Source organism: Phocoena phocoena, chromosome 6 (genome assembly GCF_963924675.1).
Source record: "Phocoena phocoena chromosome 6, mPhoPho1.1, whole genome shotgun sequence".
In the NCBI taxonomy this organism is placed as follows: domain Eukaryota; kingdom Metazoa; phylum Chordata; class Mammalia; order Artiodactyla; family Phocoenidae; genus Phocoena; species Phocoena phocoena.
Genome location: NC_089224.1, coordinates 94,068,212 through 94,088,978, shown reverse-complemented (window position 1 = coordinate 94,088,978; position 20,767 = coordinate 94,068,212). Strand labels below are relative to the sequence as shown.

The window sequence follows — 20,767 nt, the reverse complement described above, 5'->3', positions numbered from 1 at the left end:
CCAAGACTAAGATGAAATTCCATGCTGATATGTTCTCCTTACTAGGCCACGCCTGATATTACAGACACTGGGAGTGCAACACAGTACCCCACATAGCCTCGGGTAGAAATTTGTGTTTGATCTTGGGCCATGTATCACCATCTGGTAGATTTGAATGTTTCAGGAATTTTAGCCCCAAACATTTTTGCTGCTTATCTAAATAATTGGGATCTGGGCATCCTGCTGGGACCTGGCTGTTATCTCACTGACATTTTAAACACATTCACCACTGTTTCCTTATAAGGAAAATGGATAGGGCAATAGACGAGTTCTTCTTCCTTCCATTTGCTTTTTAAGTTGTAGGCAGTAGGACTGCAGTTTCCTTTATCCAGTTGGTCAATAAAAATACACTGAATGTTTATACCATGCCATAATGATGTATGGGCAAATGACATAATCCCTGTCCTTGAGACGCTCGTTCATAATAGCAAGCTGGGAAAACAGAGGTGGAATAGAATATACTGACAAATTAATATGGTTGATATGGAAATGTACAAGTGTTAGGGGCGCACAGAGGAAGATTTAATTTTCCTCAAGAATGGAGGAATGTGGAAGACCTTAGGGAGAGTGTGATGATTAAACTGGGTCTTGAAATAGCAATAGATGCTAGTTGGACAGAGAAGGAAAGATAGGCATTCTAGACGAAGGGAGCATCGTGACTATGGCATGACATAAGACAGAGGATAGCATGTATGTATGGGAAAGAGTAGCTGGCCTCTTGCCTGGAGAACACTGTGTGTATTTGGGTTTGGGAGCAGTGAGGCTGCAGGAGTTAGTCTGGGGTTAGACGGAAAAGAGCATTGATTGCCAGGTAGAGGGATTTGCACTTTACTCCATGGGCAATGGGTAGCTAAGAATGGGATAAGGTCTACCCTTCATAATTTTGGTATTCAAATTTTGGTTCTGCATTTTAACTGTTTATTACCCAAAATGTGACTCACCTAGAGTAGGTGATTGAAATGTTCTTTTCCTGATATATATAATTTATGATTCAGCTTTAGATGTCTGTGCCACTTGCCATGAACATGCTACCTGCTTGCAAAGAGGAGGGAAGAAGATGTGTATTTGCAAATATGGATTTGTGGGCAATGGGAGGACTCAATGTATTGGTAAGTTCTGAATCCTGGGTTAAGTTGAAAAGTTGAGTCAAGAAACAAGACTCTCTAGAGTTAAAGAGTTGATGTCCTTGCGGGGAAAACATTATTTTGTTCATGTGTTTTTATTACAAGAAGTTTTGTCAATTATAATAAGTCTTTGTTTTAGTGTTGGGATCCTTTCTCTAGCGTTTCCAAGGAATTATCCCTCATGTTAGAGGTCATTGAACTTGAATCTCTGGAAACTCTCTGACCTAACACAGATTTGAAATCTGTTTTAACTCTTGAGTTTAACTTAACAACTCGAGTGACTATTGCATTTTTAAATTTCTCTAGTTGTTTTGATAGGAAACTATTTAGTACCATGGGGAAAAACAAAACACAGTTGCCAACTTTTTGGCTGATTAGTGAAATACTGTTGCTTTGAGTCTCATGTCTACCAGGATCCATCCTCCAAATTTTTTGTAGTTGTGACCCTTTAGGGTCTTGGATGACTTAAAGGAATACAGAAACCTTTAGGCTAGAAACATCTGGGATAATTTTTTGTCTCATAGCATTCACCATGCCATGAGAGTCAGACAATATCCAGGTTCAAACCCCATTCAGAGACAGGGAGAGTTTCATAGTAACTTTGTAGTAGTGAATGTTAAGATAATCACAGTTTCCTCCCAGCAACCATGTTACCTGCAGTAAAAATATGGATAGTTTTGCCTTGTAGCTGTGGATTGACAGTATATACGGCCTTGTTGTGGTATCTTTGTTTTTGTTTTGTTTTGTTTTTCCTCCCTAAAGAAAAACGGCAATTAAGTCCTGAGTTTAAAAAGCCATATTCTACTTCACAGGTACACGTTTTCACAATCACACACCATTGCCCGTTCCTGCAGGCTGGAGTTGGGCCTTCTCTCTTTAGAATTCTGCCCATAAGATTCTTCCCCCACTGCTTACGAGCAGGTGCTTGGAAATGAAGTCGGGATTGGGGAGCACGGACAAAGCTTTTCTACTCCCTCCCCTACTGAAGTCCTCCTTTCGTGAAAGCTCACTGCAATCTTGATTGTTCTTTGACTTCTGAGCAATAGAAACGTCTCTGAGTGGGTGGAGGGGGCTTTATTAATTTATGTGGTACTTGCTCCCAAACACTACACACTGCATATCCCAGTACTTGGCCTGATGAGACCATGCCGTAGGTTACAGGTAAGATCATAGGTGTGCCAGAGGTGCTATAACATGGTATTACGTCAAGGAACCTAAGAATTCTAGAATCTCATACATACACAGATGTCCCTTCTGATGAAGTCTGCAGGGGAGATACGCCTCAGAAACAATGGCAAAGGACAGGAATATTCCATCTTATGCACAGGTGGACTTGTATCTGAAACCCCTGTGCCCTGCTCAGTAAGCTGGACTGACTGGACACTTGGCCTGGCAATGCCTTGAGGGTCTGTTCTGCTAGTCTGAGCTCTTATGCAGATCTTACCTGGAATAGCGTTCCAGGTTTAATTAAATTTAAAAAAAGGTAATATAAGAAAAATGAAAAAAATAAAACCCCACCAGATTTTGAGTGGGGCTGGTGGGGGGCAGGGGGGGTTGGCTCTTGAGTTAGCAGGAATGGAGTGCAATTGTGGGAGGCGACTGAACTGCTTTGAGGGAACCAGTAGTGGAGTAAAACACTAAATAACAGACAAGAAAACTCCAGTTCATAAGTTGATGATATCCCCCCGCCAAAAAACTAGCTGGTTAGATCAGCTCTCAAAGGATGCAAAAGAAATTGGTCACAGGAGTTTCCTCTGATGGTAGAGGCTAGGGCAGAGTCAGCAAACTGGAGCTTGGGGGCCGAACTTCACTGCTGCCTGTTTTTCATTACTAATTTGTTTACTGATTGTCTGGGACTGCTTTTGTGCTCCAAGGTATGCATGAGTAGTTGCAATTGGAGACCTATGACTGGCCTTTGACAGAAAATGTTTGCTGACCCCTGGGCTGGAGGACAGAGATGGGAGGGAGGTTTACTTTCATTTTACATTGATGTCAAATTGTTGAATTAGAAATACTCCGGGCAGGTTCTGTGGTCTCATCAAGCATCCCATGTTCCAGCCCCTCCTCACTGGGTGATTAACATTATTTATATGGATCACTGACGATTAGCAGGAGCTGCTTCTGTCTCAATATTAGCCCTGCCCCTGGGTGAGGCTTGAGCACTAATTCCATTGTGTCTCCCGGTAACCCAGAAGTAACAAATTTTCCAGTTAATCATTGGATGTAAAATCATCCTACTCTGGTTTTTGTTAAAAAAAAAAAGCTAGAGAATGGTTGGGCTGGAAAAGTGGGATTCTGTTGGATTTGTTTTCCCAGGCCTATGACAAGATCTTTTTAAGTGTGGAGAAGTTCAAAAAGCATTCCCTTCTCCCAATCTTCAAATAAGATGGACTATCAGATTGAGATGTTGGATTTCTCTTGTGGTTTTGTAATACACCAGGTGCAAGACTACGAGGGGCCCGTGTCCTGTAGTCTGAGAAGCATAGTGAGAGGAGAAGAGGCTGGGGAAATAGATCTTTCTGCTGTTGTCACAGAATATTGATTCTCAAGTCCATAACACAGGAGAACAGTCTGGGTGGTTGATCGTGGTTTGGATTGACAGCCCTTTCTGTGCGTTGTCTCAATGTATCAACAGATAAAAATGAGTGCCAGTTCGGAACCACCGTGGTCTGTGGGAACCACACATCTTGTCACAATACACTCGGAGGATTTTATTGCATTTGCCTAGAAGGATATCGAGCCACAAACAACAACAAGGAGTTCATCCCCAATGACGGCACCTTTTGCACAGGTACTCGGGAAGGGGGCTGCAGTGATGGCAACATGGTGATGGCAGGACGGTGCCTGGTACCTGGGATGTGGAGGAGGGCGAGCGTGGAGACAGGACATAGTGTGATTTAAGGGAGGGACTCTCCTTTGTCTATGAGGGAAATTTGCACTTGGACTGGGTATTAGTTCATATTAGGGAATTATTGTTCACTTTGTTAGAGGGAATAACTGTACTGAGGTATTTAGGATAACATTCTTATTTTGGGAGCTGCATGCTGAAGTACCTAGGGGTGTTATTATGAAGTATCTAGTGTTATTTTATCTGTAAGGTACTTTAAATGGCAAAATGTGAACGATTGTTGAATCTTGGGGGTAGGGGTGGCACTAGGGGAGACTGTAATATTCTTTTTCTTGTTCTGTGTGTTTGAAAAGTTTTATAACAAGCAACGGGGGGGCTCCCCGAGATGGTGTGCCATCTGCAGCTTCCTTGGAGTGACTCTGGTACCCGCCAGCTCTGTGCACATTGCCCACAGGGTGGGCCCTGTGATGCAGCAGCATGCCGCACCTGTTAGAGATGTGGGCTTGTCTCCTGGAGGAATAAGTTGAGTGAGGAGTGAATAAGTCGAGCTTTTAGGACCTCAGTAGCTTTGAAGGTCAGATTTTGGGCATATGTTGGTCAAATACAAGGGGTGGGCAAAACCCTCCTAATTTTCAGTAGCTCCTGTATTATCTGAACTCTATTTACAGCCTGTCATGATAATATAGCTCTTAGTTTTTCTAAGAGAATCTTTGAACAGTAATGAAGAGGAAAGGCAGGAAAAGACTCCTGGTTCTAAGATGGCTTTGCATAGTCTTAATGACTCTCCTTAAAAGCTTTGTGATATTTAAAGGTTTGGGGGAGAAAAAAAGAGAGAGGAGAGCATTTTTTATCTTTGTACCCACCAGGAACCACAGGTTTTGATGCTCAGATTCATTCTCCCTCTTGACCTGTACCAAGGTAAAAATCCCTCAGAGGGAACATTTGATTTATTCTTGGCATGACGAATGAACACATTCCCTCAAAGAAAACATTTTACAATATCTTGTTGTTTTAGTAGCAAATTACTTGCTACATGATTGCAGAAGTGCAGTGTTGCAGATAAATTAGGTGCCTTAAAAAAAAAAAGTTACTAATTAAAAAAAAAACAACCTTGGGACTACCCTGGTGATCCAGCGGTTAACACTCTGTGCTCCCAACGCAGGGGGCCCGGTTCGATTCCCGGTCAGGGAACTAGATCCCACATGCTGCAACTAAGAGCCCACATGCCGCAAGGAAGATCCTGCTCAGGGCAACGAAGATCCTGTGTGCTGCAACTAAGACCTGGCGCGGCCAAATAAATAAATAAATATTAAAAAAACAACACCTTGGGCTTCTCTGGTGGCGCAGTGGTTGAGAGTCCGCCTGCCGATGCAGGGGACACGGGTTCGTGCCCCGGTCCGGGAAGATCCCACATGCCGCGGAGCGGCTGGGCCCGTGAGCCATGGCCGCTGAGCCTGCGCGTCCAGAGCCTGTGCTCCGCAACAGGAGAGGCCACAACAGTGAGAGGCCCGCGTACCACAAAAAACAAAAACAAACAAACAAAAAACAACCCTTACAAGATGATGATCTGGTGTTCAGTTCATTCAATATATTTACATTTTTCATGCGCTTTCTATGTGCCAAGGCTATGCTAGTGGGAGGTGACGGCAGACAGCTAATTTCATATCAAGTGTTAGTCATAGGTAAGCAAAGGGCACTTTCCAGAATCCAGAATCTGTGGGGGCACTTACCTTGGAAGTGGGTGAGAGACTGGAGGACGTGATACCTGAAATTGTGTTTTCAAGGCTGTGGGAGTTTGACAGGAAAAACTTTTGTAACTGTATATATCAGTATAGTTTCCCAGAATGCTTTCTGTTTTTAAAAAGGTAGGAAGAAGAAGAAGAAGAAAGAAATATTTTATGCAAGATCCAAAGAGATGTCAGCCTAGGAAGAACCAATCTTCCTGGAATAAAATCCTGATCTAGGCTCTGCTTCTGTTTATTCTACTCCTTGTAACTATTTAGTGACCTTCCCCTTCTTAAAAAAAAAAGAAAATTGAGACATAGTTCACAAACCATAAAATCTACCCTTTTGAAGGGTACAATTCAGTTGTTTTCAGTATAATTCACAAAGCTGTGCAATAATCTCCACTATCTAGTTTTAGAACATCTCATTAACACCAAAAAGAAGTCCCATATCCATTGGCAGTTATTCCCATGACCTTTTTTTTTTTTGAGGTCCCCATTTACCACTCTGTAAAAGCCGATGGATGACTTTTCCTGATGACACTGAGTTTCTTCCATAATCACAGTTGCCACAGAAACGTCAGTGTCTTTAGGTGGGGCAGAAGCTTAGCAAGTTTTGGGGTATCAGCAGTTATCCAATGCTTGCCTGGAACCAGAAGATTGTGAATCCTAGTTGTTGAATTCTGAGAAATCCTGGGACCTGGTGTTTATTGTACTCTGCAGGGCTCAAGTCAAGTTCAGGAGCTTGTTGCAGGTAGGCCTCTGGATGTCACTGCTTATAGATGAGGAATGAGTTGCAGGGGTTCTAGTGCTGGAGAACCTGCAGATGTTCTGGCCCCCAGGCTGCCTCCGGAATGACTCCTGGCGATCATGGGAACTTTGCTATGAGCCATAACCCAGAGGAAGAAGCTCTGTGGTACTTGTGGTGTGAGGGCATTCCAAAATGCCAGAGGCCTTGGCAAACATGCCATTGTCCCTCTTGGGTAGTGATGGGGCCATGCCTGAGTTCCTCCTGCGGTTTATCATCTCCCACACTTTACTCTTGCCTCTTCCCTGCCTTTTGACTTGAGTGGGTCAAGAGTAAGTGGAGACAGACTTCCCTGGTGGTCCAGTGGGTAGGAATCCGTGCTCCCAATGCAGGGGGCCCTGGTTCGGTCCCTGGTCAGGGAACTAGATCCCACGTGCCTGCCGCAACTGAGAAGCCCGCATACCACAACTAAAGATCCTGCATGCCACAACTAAGACCCGGTGCAGCCCAAATAAATAAATAAAAGAGTAAGTGGAGAGAGATGAGACTGATGTGAAAATAAGGCTCAGGGCTGTCATCTCTCTACCAGCATGACTCCAGATAGGCATGGCCCTGGTGTGTGTGCCAAATAGGCATTGATCCCAGCGTTCAGGGTCTGCTGAAAACTGCAAAATACTCTTTCTGTGCCTTTGAATTCCCCAGCTCTTGGGAATCCATCTTGGCTCTATTGACAACAGCAACGTTCTTTTTCATAAGCTCGTTTCCTGCAGTATAAGGGCCTAATGCCATTTCTTCTAGAGAAATGTAACAGCACTTCAGCTTTGGCTGAGAAATGAGAAAAATGGGGGTTGGGTGTGTGGGGGGGGAAGAACCTGGAGGGAGTGAATGCTTTGCTTTGCCATTTGTCATCTCCTGGAACCTGCTGCCCCAAACCTGTATCCCATAGGTCTGCCCATGGTGAAGTAAACACCTTCATTCCTACACGTAAATCACTACCACAGCTGAGACCAGTGTAGTCTGTTGGCGTCTCTCGCAGGTCAGGAGCCTTGTTTTCCATGTGAGCCTCTGCCCACAAGCTTCTCAGCTGCCCTGTTGTTTCGGGTCCCGGAGCAGCCTGCTGTGGTCTCAGACACAAATGCTCAGCCCCATCGAGATGCTGCTTGCTAGACGTGGGCTGTGCTCACTAGCCTTGCAGCCATCCTGAGATTTCTCCCAGTGCTGTCTCCAACAGAACTTTGCTGCCCAAATCCCAATCCTTTGTTTTAGCTGGATTTATTCCTAGAGTCATGCTTTACCACTCTGGAAGAAAGAAGAAGCAAGGCAGGATAAACCCAAGGGAAAAATCACACTGGGGACGTGTTGCTCGCTACTGCCCAGAGCAGTGCTCATAGCCATTAGCTCCTTGCCTTACTCCCTGTGGGATCCCCTGCCTCCTGCTTAGGTCTCCAACTGTGGTGGGTGACGGCCTCAGACCCCTGCTACTGCCCCAGTGCCTTGGAAGAAGAGGCCAAAGATTCTCAATCAAAAGATGGTTAAAACAAAGGTCCATCCCCCCCAAATGCCACAGGCCTTGACTAAGGCACCATTGTCACTCTTGGGGAGTGATGGGGCCATGCCTGAGCTCCCCCTACAGGTTAACATCTCCCACCCTTTACTCTTGCCTCTTACTCGCTCAAGCCTCAGGGTATAGATAACCCAGGTTCTTTCCAAAGGCCCTGTTGAGTATAGTAAAATATATACACAGGGTTCTTTTTTACTCTATTAATTTAAAGTTTTGGGAGGAGTAATAGGGACAGGAGCTGGGCTTAAGTTTATTTTTGAACTGTCTGTAAAGTAGGCTTTCCTAAGCAAACTATCAGTATTAGCAAGATTGTGAAGGAGGTGCTTAGCCCTTTAAGTTCAGGCTCTTTGTTCATGGCCAGCGCATCTCTGAGCATGGATATGTTGTTTTTGTTTTTTTAATATTTATTTATTTATTTTGGCAGCACCAGGTCTTAGTTGCACGGCACGTGGGGTCTTTAGCTGGGCATGTGGGATCTAGTTCCCCAACCAGGGATCGAACCTGGGACGCCTGCGTTGGGAGCCTGCTGTCTTACCCACTGGACCACCAGGGAAGTCCCCATGAATATGGTTTGAAAATGGTTTTCCACTTATTCAGCTACTGCTTTTGCAAAAGTTATGTGTCAAGAAAGGATGGAGCCGTTACCCTAGGCTGAAGCTCTGGAATAGAGTCTGGGTGAATGGGTCATTCACTTCTTTTTTTTTAAATTGAAGTATAGTTGATTTACAATGTTGTGTTAGTTTCAAGTGTACAGCAAAGTGATTCAGTTATATATATAACTTTATATATATATTATTTTCCCTTATAGGTAATTACAAAATATTGAGTATAGTTCCCTGTGCTATACAGTAAGTCCTTGCTGGTTATCTATTTTATATGCAGTAGTGTATATATGATAATCCCAAACTCCTAATTTATCCCTCCTCCCCACTTTCCATAGTTTACTTCTGATTATAATGATCCAAAATTGTTCTTGCCAAAAGGAGACAGAAGAATAAGTCAGTATTTCCCCCAGAGAAGAAATATAGCTTTATTTTGTCCATTTATTTTAAAAAATACTTATGTAGAAAAGTCAAGCAATTATGGACACATATAAAGGAGAAAGAAAAAAAATTACCTAATATTAACCCAGAGTCAACAACTCTTTTTTTTTTTTTTTTTTTTTGGCTGTGTTGCATCTTCATTGCTGTGCGCAGGCTTTCTCTAGTTGTGGCGAGCGGGGGCTACTCTTTGTTTCAGTGCGCGGGCTTCTCATTGTGGTGGCTTCTCTTGTTGCAGAGCACGGGCTTTAGGCGCGTTGGCTTCAGTAGTTGCAGCACGTGAGCTCAGTAGTTGTGGCTCGCGGGCTCTAGAGCACAGGCTCAGTAGTTGTGCACGGGCTTTGTTGTTCCATGGCATGTGGGATCTTCCTGGACCAGGGATTGAACCTGTGTCCCCTGCATTGGCAGGCGGATTCTTAAGCACTGAGCCACCAGGGAAGTCCCTGAATGGAATTTATTACATGGCTGTACCATGTTACTTAACTCATTTTTTCCCTATTGTGATTGTTTTTCTGTTTTTTGCCATTATAAGTAATGCTCTAATGAACATTTTTGTACTTACATTCTTACAAGTAATTATCTCCTTGTTATAAATTCTGGAAAATAATTTCTATGTCAAAGGGATACCTACACATTTTACATTTTGATACATAGTGCCAAACTGTATTCCAGAAAGTTCATACCAATATTCTGTCTCACTAATCATTTCATGAAGGTCTTCATTTCTTCACATCCTTGCCAACACTGGATAATATCAATAAATGATATGAAGTTAACAGTTCTGATTTTAAATGGGTGTTTGTGTTCCTCTAACGTGGTTTCTTAAGATGTAGGTTTCTGAGCTGAACTTGGCATTTGAGGAGGGAAGGTGGCCTCTATCTTAGAGCATTTAGATCCAGGGCAACAAGCCATGTGGCCACTCCCCTGATTCCAGCCAACAATCCTGTGACAGTGAGTGTATGCATGTGCACACTCATTGCTCATGGTCAGGGTCAGGGTTATGAAGGAGTGGCTTGTGCTCCAGGAAGAACTGAGTCAGTAGAGAGGCGAGGTCCACTCACTTATTAGCTAACACGTATTGAGGACCAAAGGTCAGCCAGGCACTGTGCTAAGTGCTTTCCACTTTCCATTTAATCTCTGCAAAAAGACCTACTATAATTAACTTCATTTTACAGAAGTGATTTGGAAAGGTCAAGGAACAGGTATTAGTACAAATAGTAAGTAGCAGAATCAGTTCTCAAACCTGGGTCTGTTTGATGTTCAAATCCATGAAAAGACTTTAAATATAGAACACTAGGGCCCTGGCACGAGGTCAGAGTGTCCTGCTCGGTTTTGCTACTTTCTACCAAGGAGTTATTCTGGCTGTGGGTAAAATTAAATAATCCTAAATATAGAATGGGGCATAGGGAATTTTCTCCCTTGATTAGTTAAGTATGTTAATAAGGTTGCTCAGAACATTTTTTCTTCACAAGCAAACATGTTGTAACCTAGGACACCCCATGGAATCTACCACTACGTGGAGAAGCTGTTCTGATGAATTTAACGTGTTTATCCAGCCAAGATTCTAGAAGTTTATTTACTTATTTTTAAAATTTATTTATTTATTTTTGGCTATGTCAGGTCTTAGTTGCGGCAGGCAGGATCTTTGTTGAGGCATTTGGGATCTTTCGTTGCAGTGCGCAGGCTTCTCTCTAGTTGCAGTGTGAGGGTTTTCTCTTCTCTAGTTGTGGCCCACAGGTTCCATAGCACGTGGACTCTGTAGTTTGCAGCACACAGGCTCTCTCGTTGAGGCATATGAGCTCAGTAGTTGTGGCGCGTGGGCTTAGTTGCCCCGCGGAATGTGGGATCCTAGTTCCCCGACCAGGGATCGAACCCACGTCCTCTGCATTGGAAGGTGGATTCTTCACCACTGGACCGCCAGAGAAGTCCCCCTAGAAGTTTAGAAAAGGGCTGGTTTGTGAGCATTAGGAGGTAGCAGGGGATTAAAAGTCAAAATCGTGTCATACTCATCTCAGTGATACAGGGTAGATACATCTAGACATCCTTAAGGCAATTGATATCTTTGACAATCTCTGTGGGCAAGATAGAGAATTCTTGATTGGATGATGGTACAATTAGACTGTAAAGGGAGAAAGGGTGTGGCATAGTGATTAAGAATAAGGTCTGAGAAGCCAGATGTCTGGCTTCTGATCCTGGCTTTTGCACTGCTTAGCCTGTGTGACTTCAGTCCAGTTAACCGTTCTATCCTTCAGTTACTTCATCTATAAAATGGGGATAATAATAGCATCAATCACCCAGAGTTATTGTGAGGATTAAATAAGATGGAAAATAATCAGTAATAAATAATGAAGTGCTTAGAACAGTGCTTGGCATGTACAGGATGACATGCAGGAGTTATTGTTCCTAACAATCATTATAATACTCATTGTTATTAGGCTGTTGAATGACTGTACACAAAGCAAACTGATTGAGGCCTATGGTGACTCATACAGAGCTAATCAGTATCTAGAAACTCCAGGTCTTTTCCATACCACTGCACCTTTGCCTTATCATACTTGGAGCCCTTATTTTTAGCAGTCTACTGAAAAATTCATTTTTCCCACTCACTATCTTTGAGGAGTCTGAGGCAGAGGGACAGGCTGGAATGTGGCTTCTGTGTTAAAGGTATATACATAAACACATTTTACAAATTCCTCAGTGGAATAAAAAAATCTTGATAAGCTAAAATGATGGATCCAATCTAGGAACACATGTTAGATCCTGCAGTGTTGAAATCATTTCTAAAGTTTGTACTAGATTGAGATTGATTTTATTTTATATTACTTTTAAGAATCCTTTCTTAACAGTTACCCAAACCTCCATGATTCTGTTATCAACAGTTGTTTGTTTTACTGGTTTCATTTCTTACCACTCTTTGTTGTTTTATGATGTCTTCCCCTTTCTTGACATTATTTATTCTGATGTTTTTCACTGGCTCGAGTATTTTCTCAAAATCTTTTTCAGAAAGGAAATGTCAGTAGTGTAGTTCTTGAGATCACTCATGTTCTAAAATGTCATTCCTTTGCTTAAATATAGCACGATGTTTTGCTCTCTTTTCCTTAGAACTCTATAAATATTATTCCAGTGCTATCTAGCATTTAGTGTTTCAGACAAGAAGTCCTGGGTCAGATTGGTTCTCTTTTCCTCATAAATTACCATTCCTTTCTCTCAGGAGGTTTATAGATTTTTCTCTTATTCCATGAAATTCAGAATGACTCATTTTTCAACATTCATGCCTGTCACCTTAAAAGGCTATTTGGATTTGAATACATAAGCCAAGAGATTTTTCTCTTGATATTAATTCTTATACATTTACTCCATTCTCTTCTGTAATTCCTTTTAAATAGATATTGAATATTTTGGGTCTGTCCTCATATCATTTTTTTTGTCCCATAGTTTCTGTCTTATATAATTAATATTTCTATGTGCTTTGGAGAATTCCTCAGGTTGAAATTTGTGAATTTATTTTCTAGCAGTGACCAACCTATTATTCAATACCTCCATTGAGTTTTTATTTTTGGCATTCATATTTTGTTTTTAATTTCCAAGACTTCATTGTTTCCTCAGAACCTCCCCTCTTTTTCACTAATACAGTATCCTCTTAACCTTGTTTGGACTTCACAGTCTCTTCCTATGGTAAGAGTGTCTTGGTTATTTCTTTCTGCATAACCCCACTCCTCCCACCACACCACTACCCCAAATTTAGTGGTTTAAAACAACAATTTATCATTTGTCACAATCCCACGGCTGCGTGGTTTTGTAATGTGTAGACATAGTCAGCTGGTGGCTGGATGAGGCTGGGCTGTGCTGGCAGATAAAGAAGGCCTCTCTCAGGTCTTCCCTGGCAGCCCAGTGGTTAAGACTCTGCAGGGGGCAAGGGTTCGATCCCTGGTCGGGTAATTAAGATCCAGCATGCCACCCGGTACAGCCAAAAAAAGAAGGCCTCTCTCACACATGGCTCGGGCCTTGATGCTGGCTGTTCACCAGGCCACTTTAGTTCTCCTCCATGTGGCCTCTGTCTTCACATGGCATCTCATCTTTAGGGCCTCTCTCCCAAGCACGGATTTTCTTCAGCATGGACACTGGATTCTAAAAGAGGGAAAGAGGGGGACTTCCCTGATGGTCCAGTGGTTAAGATTTTGCCTTCCAATGCAGGGGGTGCAGGTTCAATCCCTGGTCGGGAAGCTAAGATCCCACATGCCTCAACGGCCAAAAAACCAAAACATAAAACAGAAGCGATATTGCAACAAATTCAATAAAGATTTTAAAAGTGGTCCACATTTAAAAAAAAAAAAAAAAAAATCTTAAATAAATAATTAAATAAATGAGGGAAAGAGGAAGCTACCAGCCATCTTCTCAGGCTGGGTCCAGAGCAGGCACTGTATCACTTCTGCCGAGTTCTATTGGCTAAAGCAAGTCTCAAGACCAGCTCAAGGGGAGGGGAAATGGTTTGCATTCCTGATGGGAGGAGAAGCATGCAAGAAAGGAAGGAGAGGAATTGTTGACAGCTATCTCTGGAGCTGATCTCCCACAGAGTTCCCAAAGTTTGCTGCACTAAAGATGTAGGTTGATCAGAATTGGTAACTTGGGTCTCCTCCAGCAACTGAATGAATTACTGGTTCCCAGACAACAATCAGGAAGCGATGAGGTGTTCCTTGGTCCAAAACCAAAAAACAAACAAACCAATATAAAGAATGTAGTGAATTTTAATAAAAGCACACTAAACAATTTAAAAGGATTCTGAGATTATATTCTTCCTTTGGGGGGGGGGTTGTTAAAATATCCTTTTTTTAAATGAAATCATAGTGCTAGTTTAAGAAAAAAAAAGTCTTTACTGGCAAAATAGAATATTGGCCACCTTATATCATCAGTCCTTCCAAAATGACTGCTCTCTGAAATCCCAGAGTCTGGGAACAACCAGGCTTTCTTCAGTCACGATGCCCCCCTGTCCTCTGCCCACCGATGGTTCTTGCAAATGTCCTGGAAAAAGTCCCCTTTTACTTAGTACTTTTCTTTCTCTAAATGAAATTGGTGTGTGTGTGGCTCTGATGGAGTTTCCAAAGTTTTAAATTTTGTTCACTAAGCCAGCTCTGGGGGGAAAAGACTGCTAACTGGCAGAGAGATTTCTTTTTCAGCCTCTGAATTATTGTGTGGTTTTTACTCCTGGACCTGCTACCGCCGGCAATCTTCAGTCAAGGGGAAAAGTCGGCTAAGGAGCATGTCTTGTCCTTCTTGAAGGCTATTTTAAGCCCTTCTAATCTTGGTAAAATTAGCGAGACCCTTCTGAGTTATCTTCTTTACTTCTTGCTGCATCGTCCTATGCTCCTGAGCTGGAAAGCATTTTTCACTCTGGTCTAAATTGTTTTGTATCAGGAGTTCTGCTTCAGATATTTTAGTACGAGATTGAGGCTATCCTTATTTTATAGTAATTGAGTTTTTTTAGCATACTTTTTTGGGTTCATTTTCTTGGGTTATTTGTTTTGTTGATACTTGTTGGTTTTTATAAATTTTCAGAACACACTGACATATTTATTGAGCACCTCTTTGTGCCTATGATGTGAAGGATACAGGAGAACTCTTAAGGAGTAAAATAAAATTCATGATACAATTACAAGCGAATGCATTCACTTATAAGTGTAGATTGGTAATGTGAGAAGTGGCTGTCACAATGTCCCCCCACTTTTTTTCTTTTTTCTGTTTTTCTGTCCCTTCTTATATTTGGGATGGGTCTCAAGACATAGATGAGTGTGAGGTTTCCGGCCGGTGCAGGCATGGAGGACGGTGCGTGAACACTCGTGGGAGCTTTGAATGCTACTGTATGGATGGATACTTGCCAAAGGGTGGGCCTGAGCCTTTCCATCCAAGCAGAGATGCCACGTCGTGCACAGGTGGGTTTCTGCCAAAGAATGCAGCATCCGAAGGTGAGAGTCTGTTGGTGGTGACTTTCTCCTGCTCTGAGCCTAAGTCTGTGGGTCTGTGTTGGGGATGTGTGTTGGATCTGTTCCTTTGTAACCTATGAAATAAAATAACAGTCAAGATAGAAGGGGCTATATTAAAAAAGCTAAAATTAGTGTGCTTCGGGGATTTTGAGTAGTTAATAGATATTCAGATATTAACCGTTATGTTAGTAAACAGAGCTGATCTGGTAAGAGCCACCATCTCAAAAGTGAGCAGGGAAGTTATAAAAGCCTCTATATCTTAAGGTATTGTGCAATTCAGATGCTTTACTTTGCTGGGCTAGGCTTCTCCTCTTTAGTTAGTATCAATTAGTGAGGGTTGATTGCCACATCCTTTCAGTTTTGTGCATGTATAAATGCTATTACCTGTGGAAGGCCAGAAGATTGAAGAGACACTCACTGGAAACATGCCCAGAAGTCATGTGGAAATGAACCAGCCTATTTAAAATACGGCTCGGGTGTGTATAGGTGAGGGGAGAGGGCATGAGGTAGAGGTGGAGAGAGATTATGAATTTTGAAAATTCACATTCATATAGCAATGAGTTTGACGTTAATTTGTTTTCAGAAATAGACTGTGGCACCCCTCCTGAGGTCCCAGATGGCTATATCATAGGAAATTATACCTCTAGGCTTGGCAGCCAGATTCATTATGCTTGCAAAGAAGGATTCTTCGGTGGCCCAGAAGATACAGTTTCAAGCTGCACAGCCTTGGGCACGTGGGAATCCCCAAAATTAAATTGCCAAGGTGAGTTTTCCAAAGGTCCAGCTTCCCAGCTTATACCATCTTGAGATTGTTTTCATATTTCTCTCTAAATCTCTCTTTGGGGTACTGAATGAATTAAATAAATCCAATAAATTCCTATTGTTTCTAATAGGTTTTCAGTTGATTCTCTTGATATTTATAGGAATAATATTTTATCATCTGCAAATAATGATAATTCCATGTTTTGTTTTTCTATGTTTATAAAAGTTATATTTTTCTCTTGACTGACCACTTACCTTGTGTTTTCAGAACAAAAATTTAAGTAGTAGTATTGACTTTGAATATTCTTTTCTTATTCCTGACTTTCATGGGAGTGTTTCATTATTCATTCATGATCTTGGCTTTTTGATGTTACATACATCTATTTATATTCTTATGTACACTGAGAGAGTGCTGTGAGCCAAGTGCTGTTCTAAGCATATATATTTATATATATATATATATAGACTCATTCAATTACAATATCCCTATGAGTGTGTGCTATTATTATCACATTTTACAGATGGGAAAACTGAGGCACGGAGAAGTTAAGTAATTTGTTTGAGGTTATCCAACTAGTAATAGAGCTGAAATTTGAACTTAGAATTCTAGTTTCTGAGATTGTATGCTTAATCACTCTCGTATACTGTTTCCATTTTTGTGATGATGTTGGCTTTTGGTTTGTTTCTACTTTTGGCTTTCTCTCTCTTCATCAGTTCACCAGTTTTTGACTATATGTACATAATATTGAGGAAGACTTCATCTATTCCCATTTTATTGGGATTTAAAAAAAATCAGAAATGAGTTGTTTTATCATGTCTTTTAGGCATGTATTAAGGTGATCATATATATTTTTTGTCCTTTTAACCAGTTATATGCTGGCTTATATTTCCTGATCAATACTAGTTGCTGGAATGGATTCTTCTGGGTCTTTGGTGTTTTTTTTCTTTTAATCAGGATTATATTGGCTAAATTTTACTTAGAAGTCTTGCATTGATATTCATAAGTGAGATTGGTCTATTTTCCTTTTCTATGCCATCTTTGTTGGTTTGGGTATTAATGTTATTCTAAATTTTGAGGAAAGAATGTGAAAACATTTCCTTCTTTCTCTATTCTCTGGAATACTATAAATAGGATTTTTAAAGATTTCACCTAGAAAACCATCTGGATGTGGCACTTAGGGAGAGGCAGTCCTTGGGATAGTTAAAAAAATTAATACTTACTGGTCCTGTTTAAGTTTCCTATTCTTGTTGATATCCATTTTGGTAATTTACATATTCTAAGAAAAATCATCTATTTCAAGTTTATTTTCAAATTTATTTGTAGAGAGAAGTGTAAGGCACTCACGTTTTTGATTTTCTGTAGTTATTTTATAATAGTGAAATATTGGAAACAATTTCAAATGTCTGTTGATAAGGAAATTGGTTAGATAAATCATAGCATGTACATAAAGTGGATATTTTGTAGCCAATAAAAATTATGTTGGGAAGAATCTTTATTGACATAGGTAAGTATTAACAGTATACTACTAAGTTACAAACTGTATGAATAACATGGCCTTAACTTTGAAAAATGTACATGTAAATGTACATGAAAATGTTTCATATGTACATGTATGTTTATGAAAAAGTTTAGAAAGCTATATATCAAAACATTAACCATGGTAGTTTCCACTGGGAGGGATCCTGGATGATTTTTTTTAATATATAAGTTTATTTATTTGTTTTTTACTTTTGGCTGCATTGGGACTTCGTTGCTGTGCCTGGGCTTTCTCTAGTTGCGGCGTGCGGTGGCTTCTCTTGTTGCGGAGCACGGGCTCTAGGCGCTCAGGCTTCAGTAGTTGTGGCACGCGGGCTCAACCGTTGTAGCTCGAGGGCTCTAGAGTGCAGAGTCAGTAGTTGTGGCACACGGGCCCAGTTGCTCTGCGGCATGTGGGAATCTTCCCGGACCAGGGCTCGAACCCGTGTCCCCTGCATTGGCAGGCGGATTCTTAACCACTGTGCCACCAGGGAAGTCCTGGATGATTTTTATATTTTATATACTTTCTGTATTGAAGGAATTTTTTTTTAATGTATTAGAAAAAGTAACAAAGTTGTTTCCATTTTGGAAAAAAGAAAAAATAAAAGTTTTCAGTGAATTTATTGCGTAGCTAAGCAACCTCAGTGATGCACTTGGCTAAGTTAATCCTTTTGATATTGATTTGCAATTCAGGCTCTAAACACATTCTGATAATTATCATCCTGCGGGTTAAGAAATTCTAAACGTACATTATCTTTCCATGGATCAATTAAAATACAGAACTTAGATTAAAATGTGCCATAATGCATATCAAAGAACCCCCTAGAGATTTATATAAGAAACTCCATATAAGACAATTTGTATTACTTTGAAAATCAGTAGTCATCCGGATTATTGTACTGAGAATGTAGAAAGTTAGAGGAGAGGGTTTGTTCCATTTCCCAAAGAACTGTCATTTAGCAGGTCTTCACTTCTTTTTTCCCTCCTGTAATAACTGTTCCCTTTGCCTGCTGACACCCTCCCCCCTCTTCCTCCCCCGTTTCACCATATGGCCACCGGCTTCTCCTGGCTGTGCCTGCTTCTCTCTAAACATACCCCTCTTATTTATCCCTCGTTCTTCTTTGGGGCTCCAGAATCTGGGCTATGTGCCAGCCGGCACTGTATTTTTAGCTCAGCGTCATGAAGCCACAGGAATTGGGAATTCCACTAAAAACACTAGCAAACTGTGAACTTGGATGCTGAGAAGCAGGTACTTTTGAAAGGAGCAGCCGTGCATTCCAGACGGCAGCGTGTGTGTCGGATAACGGACTTCGCCATCAGAGAAGACACAGCTGGCAGCTCCTGTTGTTTGCCTTTTCCCAATTACCGTGTCCCTGGAGTCTCTGCTGCTGCCTTGGGGGTGGGGGGGGTGGGGCATTGTGACACAAGTTCCGCACCTGAGCAGGCCTCAGAAGTGGATGTTGGAAGTGAGGATGAAATCTTCCAAAATGGGTAGGAATTTGTGGAAACATCCATCACACATTTCCATCCACTCTCTGGAAAGGACACAATCTCTAGCTTGCATTTCCTATTATTTTGATATTATTATTACTTTCTTAAACATTTTTCTGCTGAACACTTTATTTTTCTAATTTATTTATTTTTGGCTGTGTTGGGTCCTCGTTGCTGTGCGCGGGCTTTCTCTTGTTGCGGAGCGCAGTCTCTAGGTGCGCGGGCTTCGGTAGTTGCGGCACACGGGCTCAGTAGTTGTGGCTCGTGGGCTCTACAGCGCAGCCTCAGTAGTTGTGGCACATGGGCTTAGCTGCTCCGCGGGATCTTCCGGGACCAGGGATTGAACCTGTGTCCCCTGCATTGGCAGGATTCTTAACTACTGCGCCACCAGGGAAGTCCCTTATTATTATTATTTTTTTTGATTTTCAGAGAAGGTGCCAGTTGTAAGTGACAGCTTAAAGAATTTGAGTTTTTATAATTCAACCAAGCCAGGAGCAAGGTGAGAGAATCACTTTAACTGTGTTATCATTAGCAACAAATCCAGAGTCCAGCATACTTGATAGATCCTGTGACTAGGTAAGTCTGGAGTCTGGGAGCAGAGTAAAGACAGGTACACCACGAACTATTCTGTAAGGGTGAACTCCTAAGTATCATGTGAGAAGAATGGGTAAAGACTAAGAGAGTTCAGGTGGGGAGATTGGGTGGTTCATGGAAGGGGTGGCATTTGTGTTCTTCCCTTTGGTAGCTTGCTCTCATGGAAGGGTCCAGTGATGAGTGGTTTGCAGTGTAAGCAGACCAGTTGAGGGTTCCGGGACTATCTGTCTTCCAGATTTTCTTCCCATCCTTTTTGGGGCCTTATCTTCCTTTCGGGCTGGGAATTCTCACCAGCAATGTGTCTGGTACTGAATAGTCCCTTTAAGAATCCGCTTCCAAGCTTACTACTTCTTCTTAAAACCTTTCTAAAAACAGTGAAATGACCACTGCACTTAGAATAAAATCCAAACTCCTAACCATGGATTTTGAAGCCAACAGGGGTTTGTCCTTTCTGGCTTTTATACAGGTTACATCTCCCATCATTCTCTCCCAACCACTATGTCAATCTCTTATCAGCTTCAGGGCCTTTTCTCTCTACTTGAAATAATTGCCAACCTGTTTTAAAAATTGTTATTGTGGTAAAATACACATAATATAAAGTTTACCATTTTAACCATGTTTAAGTGTACAATTCCACGGTATTAAGTGCGTTCACAGTGTTGTGCAGTTAACACTGCTGTCCATTTCCAGACGTTTTCATCACCTCAGAACAGAAACTCTGTACCCATTAAACAAGAACTCCCCATTCCCTCCTCCCTCTAGCCCCTGGTAACCTCTGTTCTACTTTCTGTCTCTGTGAATTTGTATTGTAGGTACCTCATATATGTGGACTCATACAATACTTGTCTTTTTTATATCTGGCTTATTTGACTGAGCATAATATTTTCAAGGTTCATCCATGTTATAGCATGTATCAGAACTTCATTCCTTTTTTTCCTTTCAGTTGCACTGAGATATAATTGACACACAGCACTGTATAAGTTTAAGGTGTGCGACATGATGTTTTGACTCACATACATCGTGAAGTGATTATCACAGTGAGTTTAGTGAGCATTCATTCTCATGTAGATACAACATTAAAGAAATAAAAATGTGATATTTTTTTCCTTGTGATGAGAACTCTTAGGAATTACTCTCAACAATATTCATATGTCATGTTGTACATTTCATCCCTAGTACTCATTTATCTTATGAGTGGGAGTTTGTACCTTTTGAAGAATGTCATTCCTTTTTCAGGCTGAATAATTTTCTACTGTATGTGTATACCACGTTTTGTTTATTCATTCATCTGTTGAGGGAGGCTACCTGCTTTCTGCACAGGAAGCTCCTTCTCATCTTTCAA

At 41.5% G+C, this 20,767-nt stretch overlaps 1 protein-coding gene across 1 annotated transcript in view; it reads left to right on the top strand.

Moving 5' to 3' along the window:
• Positions 1–1,042: 1,042 nt before the first annotated feature.
• Positions 1,043–20,767, top strand: part of SUSD1 (sushi domain containing 1) — a 114,275-nt gene continuing 94,550 nt past the window's right edge. The window contains exons 1-4 of the mRNA XM_065879932.1: positions 1,043–1,148; positions 3,799–3,954; positions 14,859–15,011; positions 15,646–15,825. Coding sequence (XP_065736004.1) covers positions 1,097–1,148; positions 3,799–3,954; positions 14,859–15,011; positions 15,646–15,825 — 541 coding nt within the window. The 5' untranslated portion in view covers positions 1,043–1,096. The remainder of the gene's footprint in view (positions 1,149–3,798; positions 3,955–14,858; positions 15,012–15,645; positions 15,826–20,767) is intronic.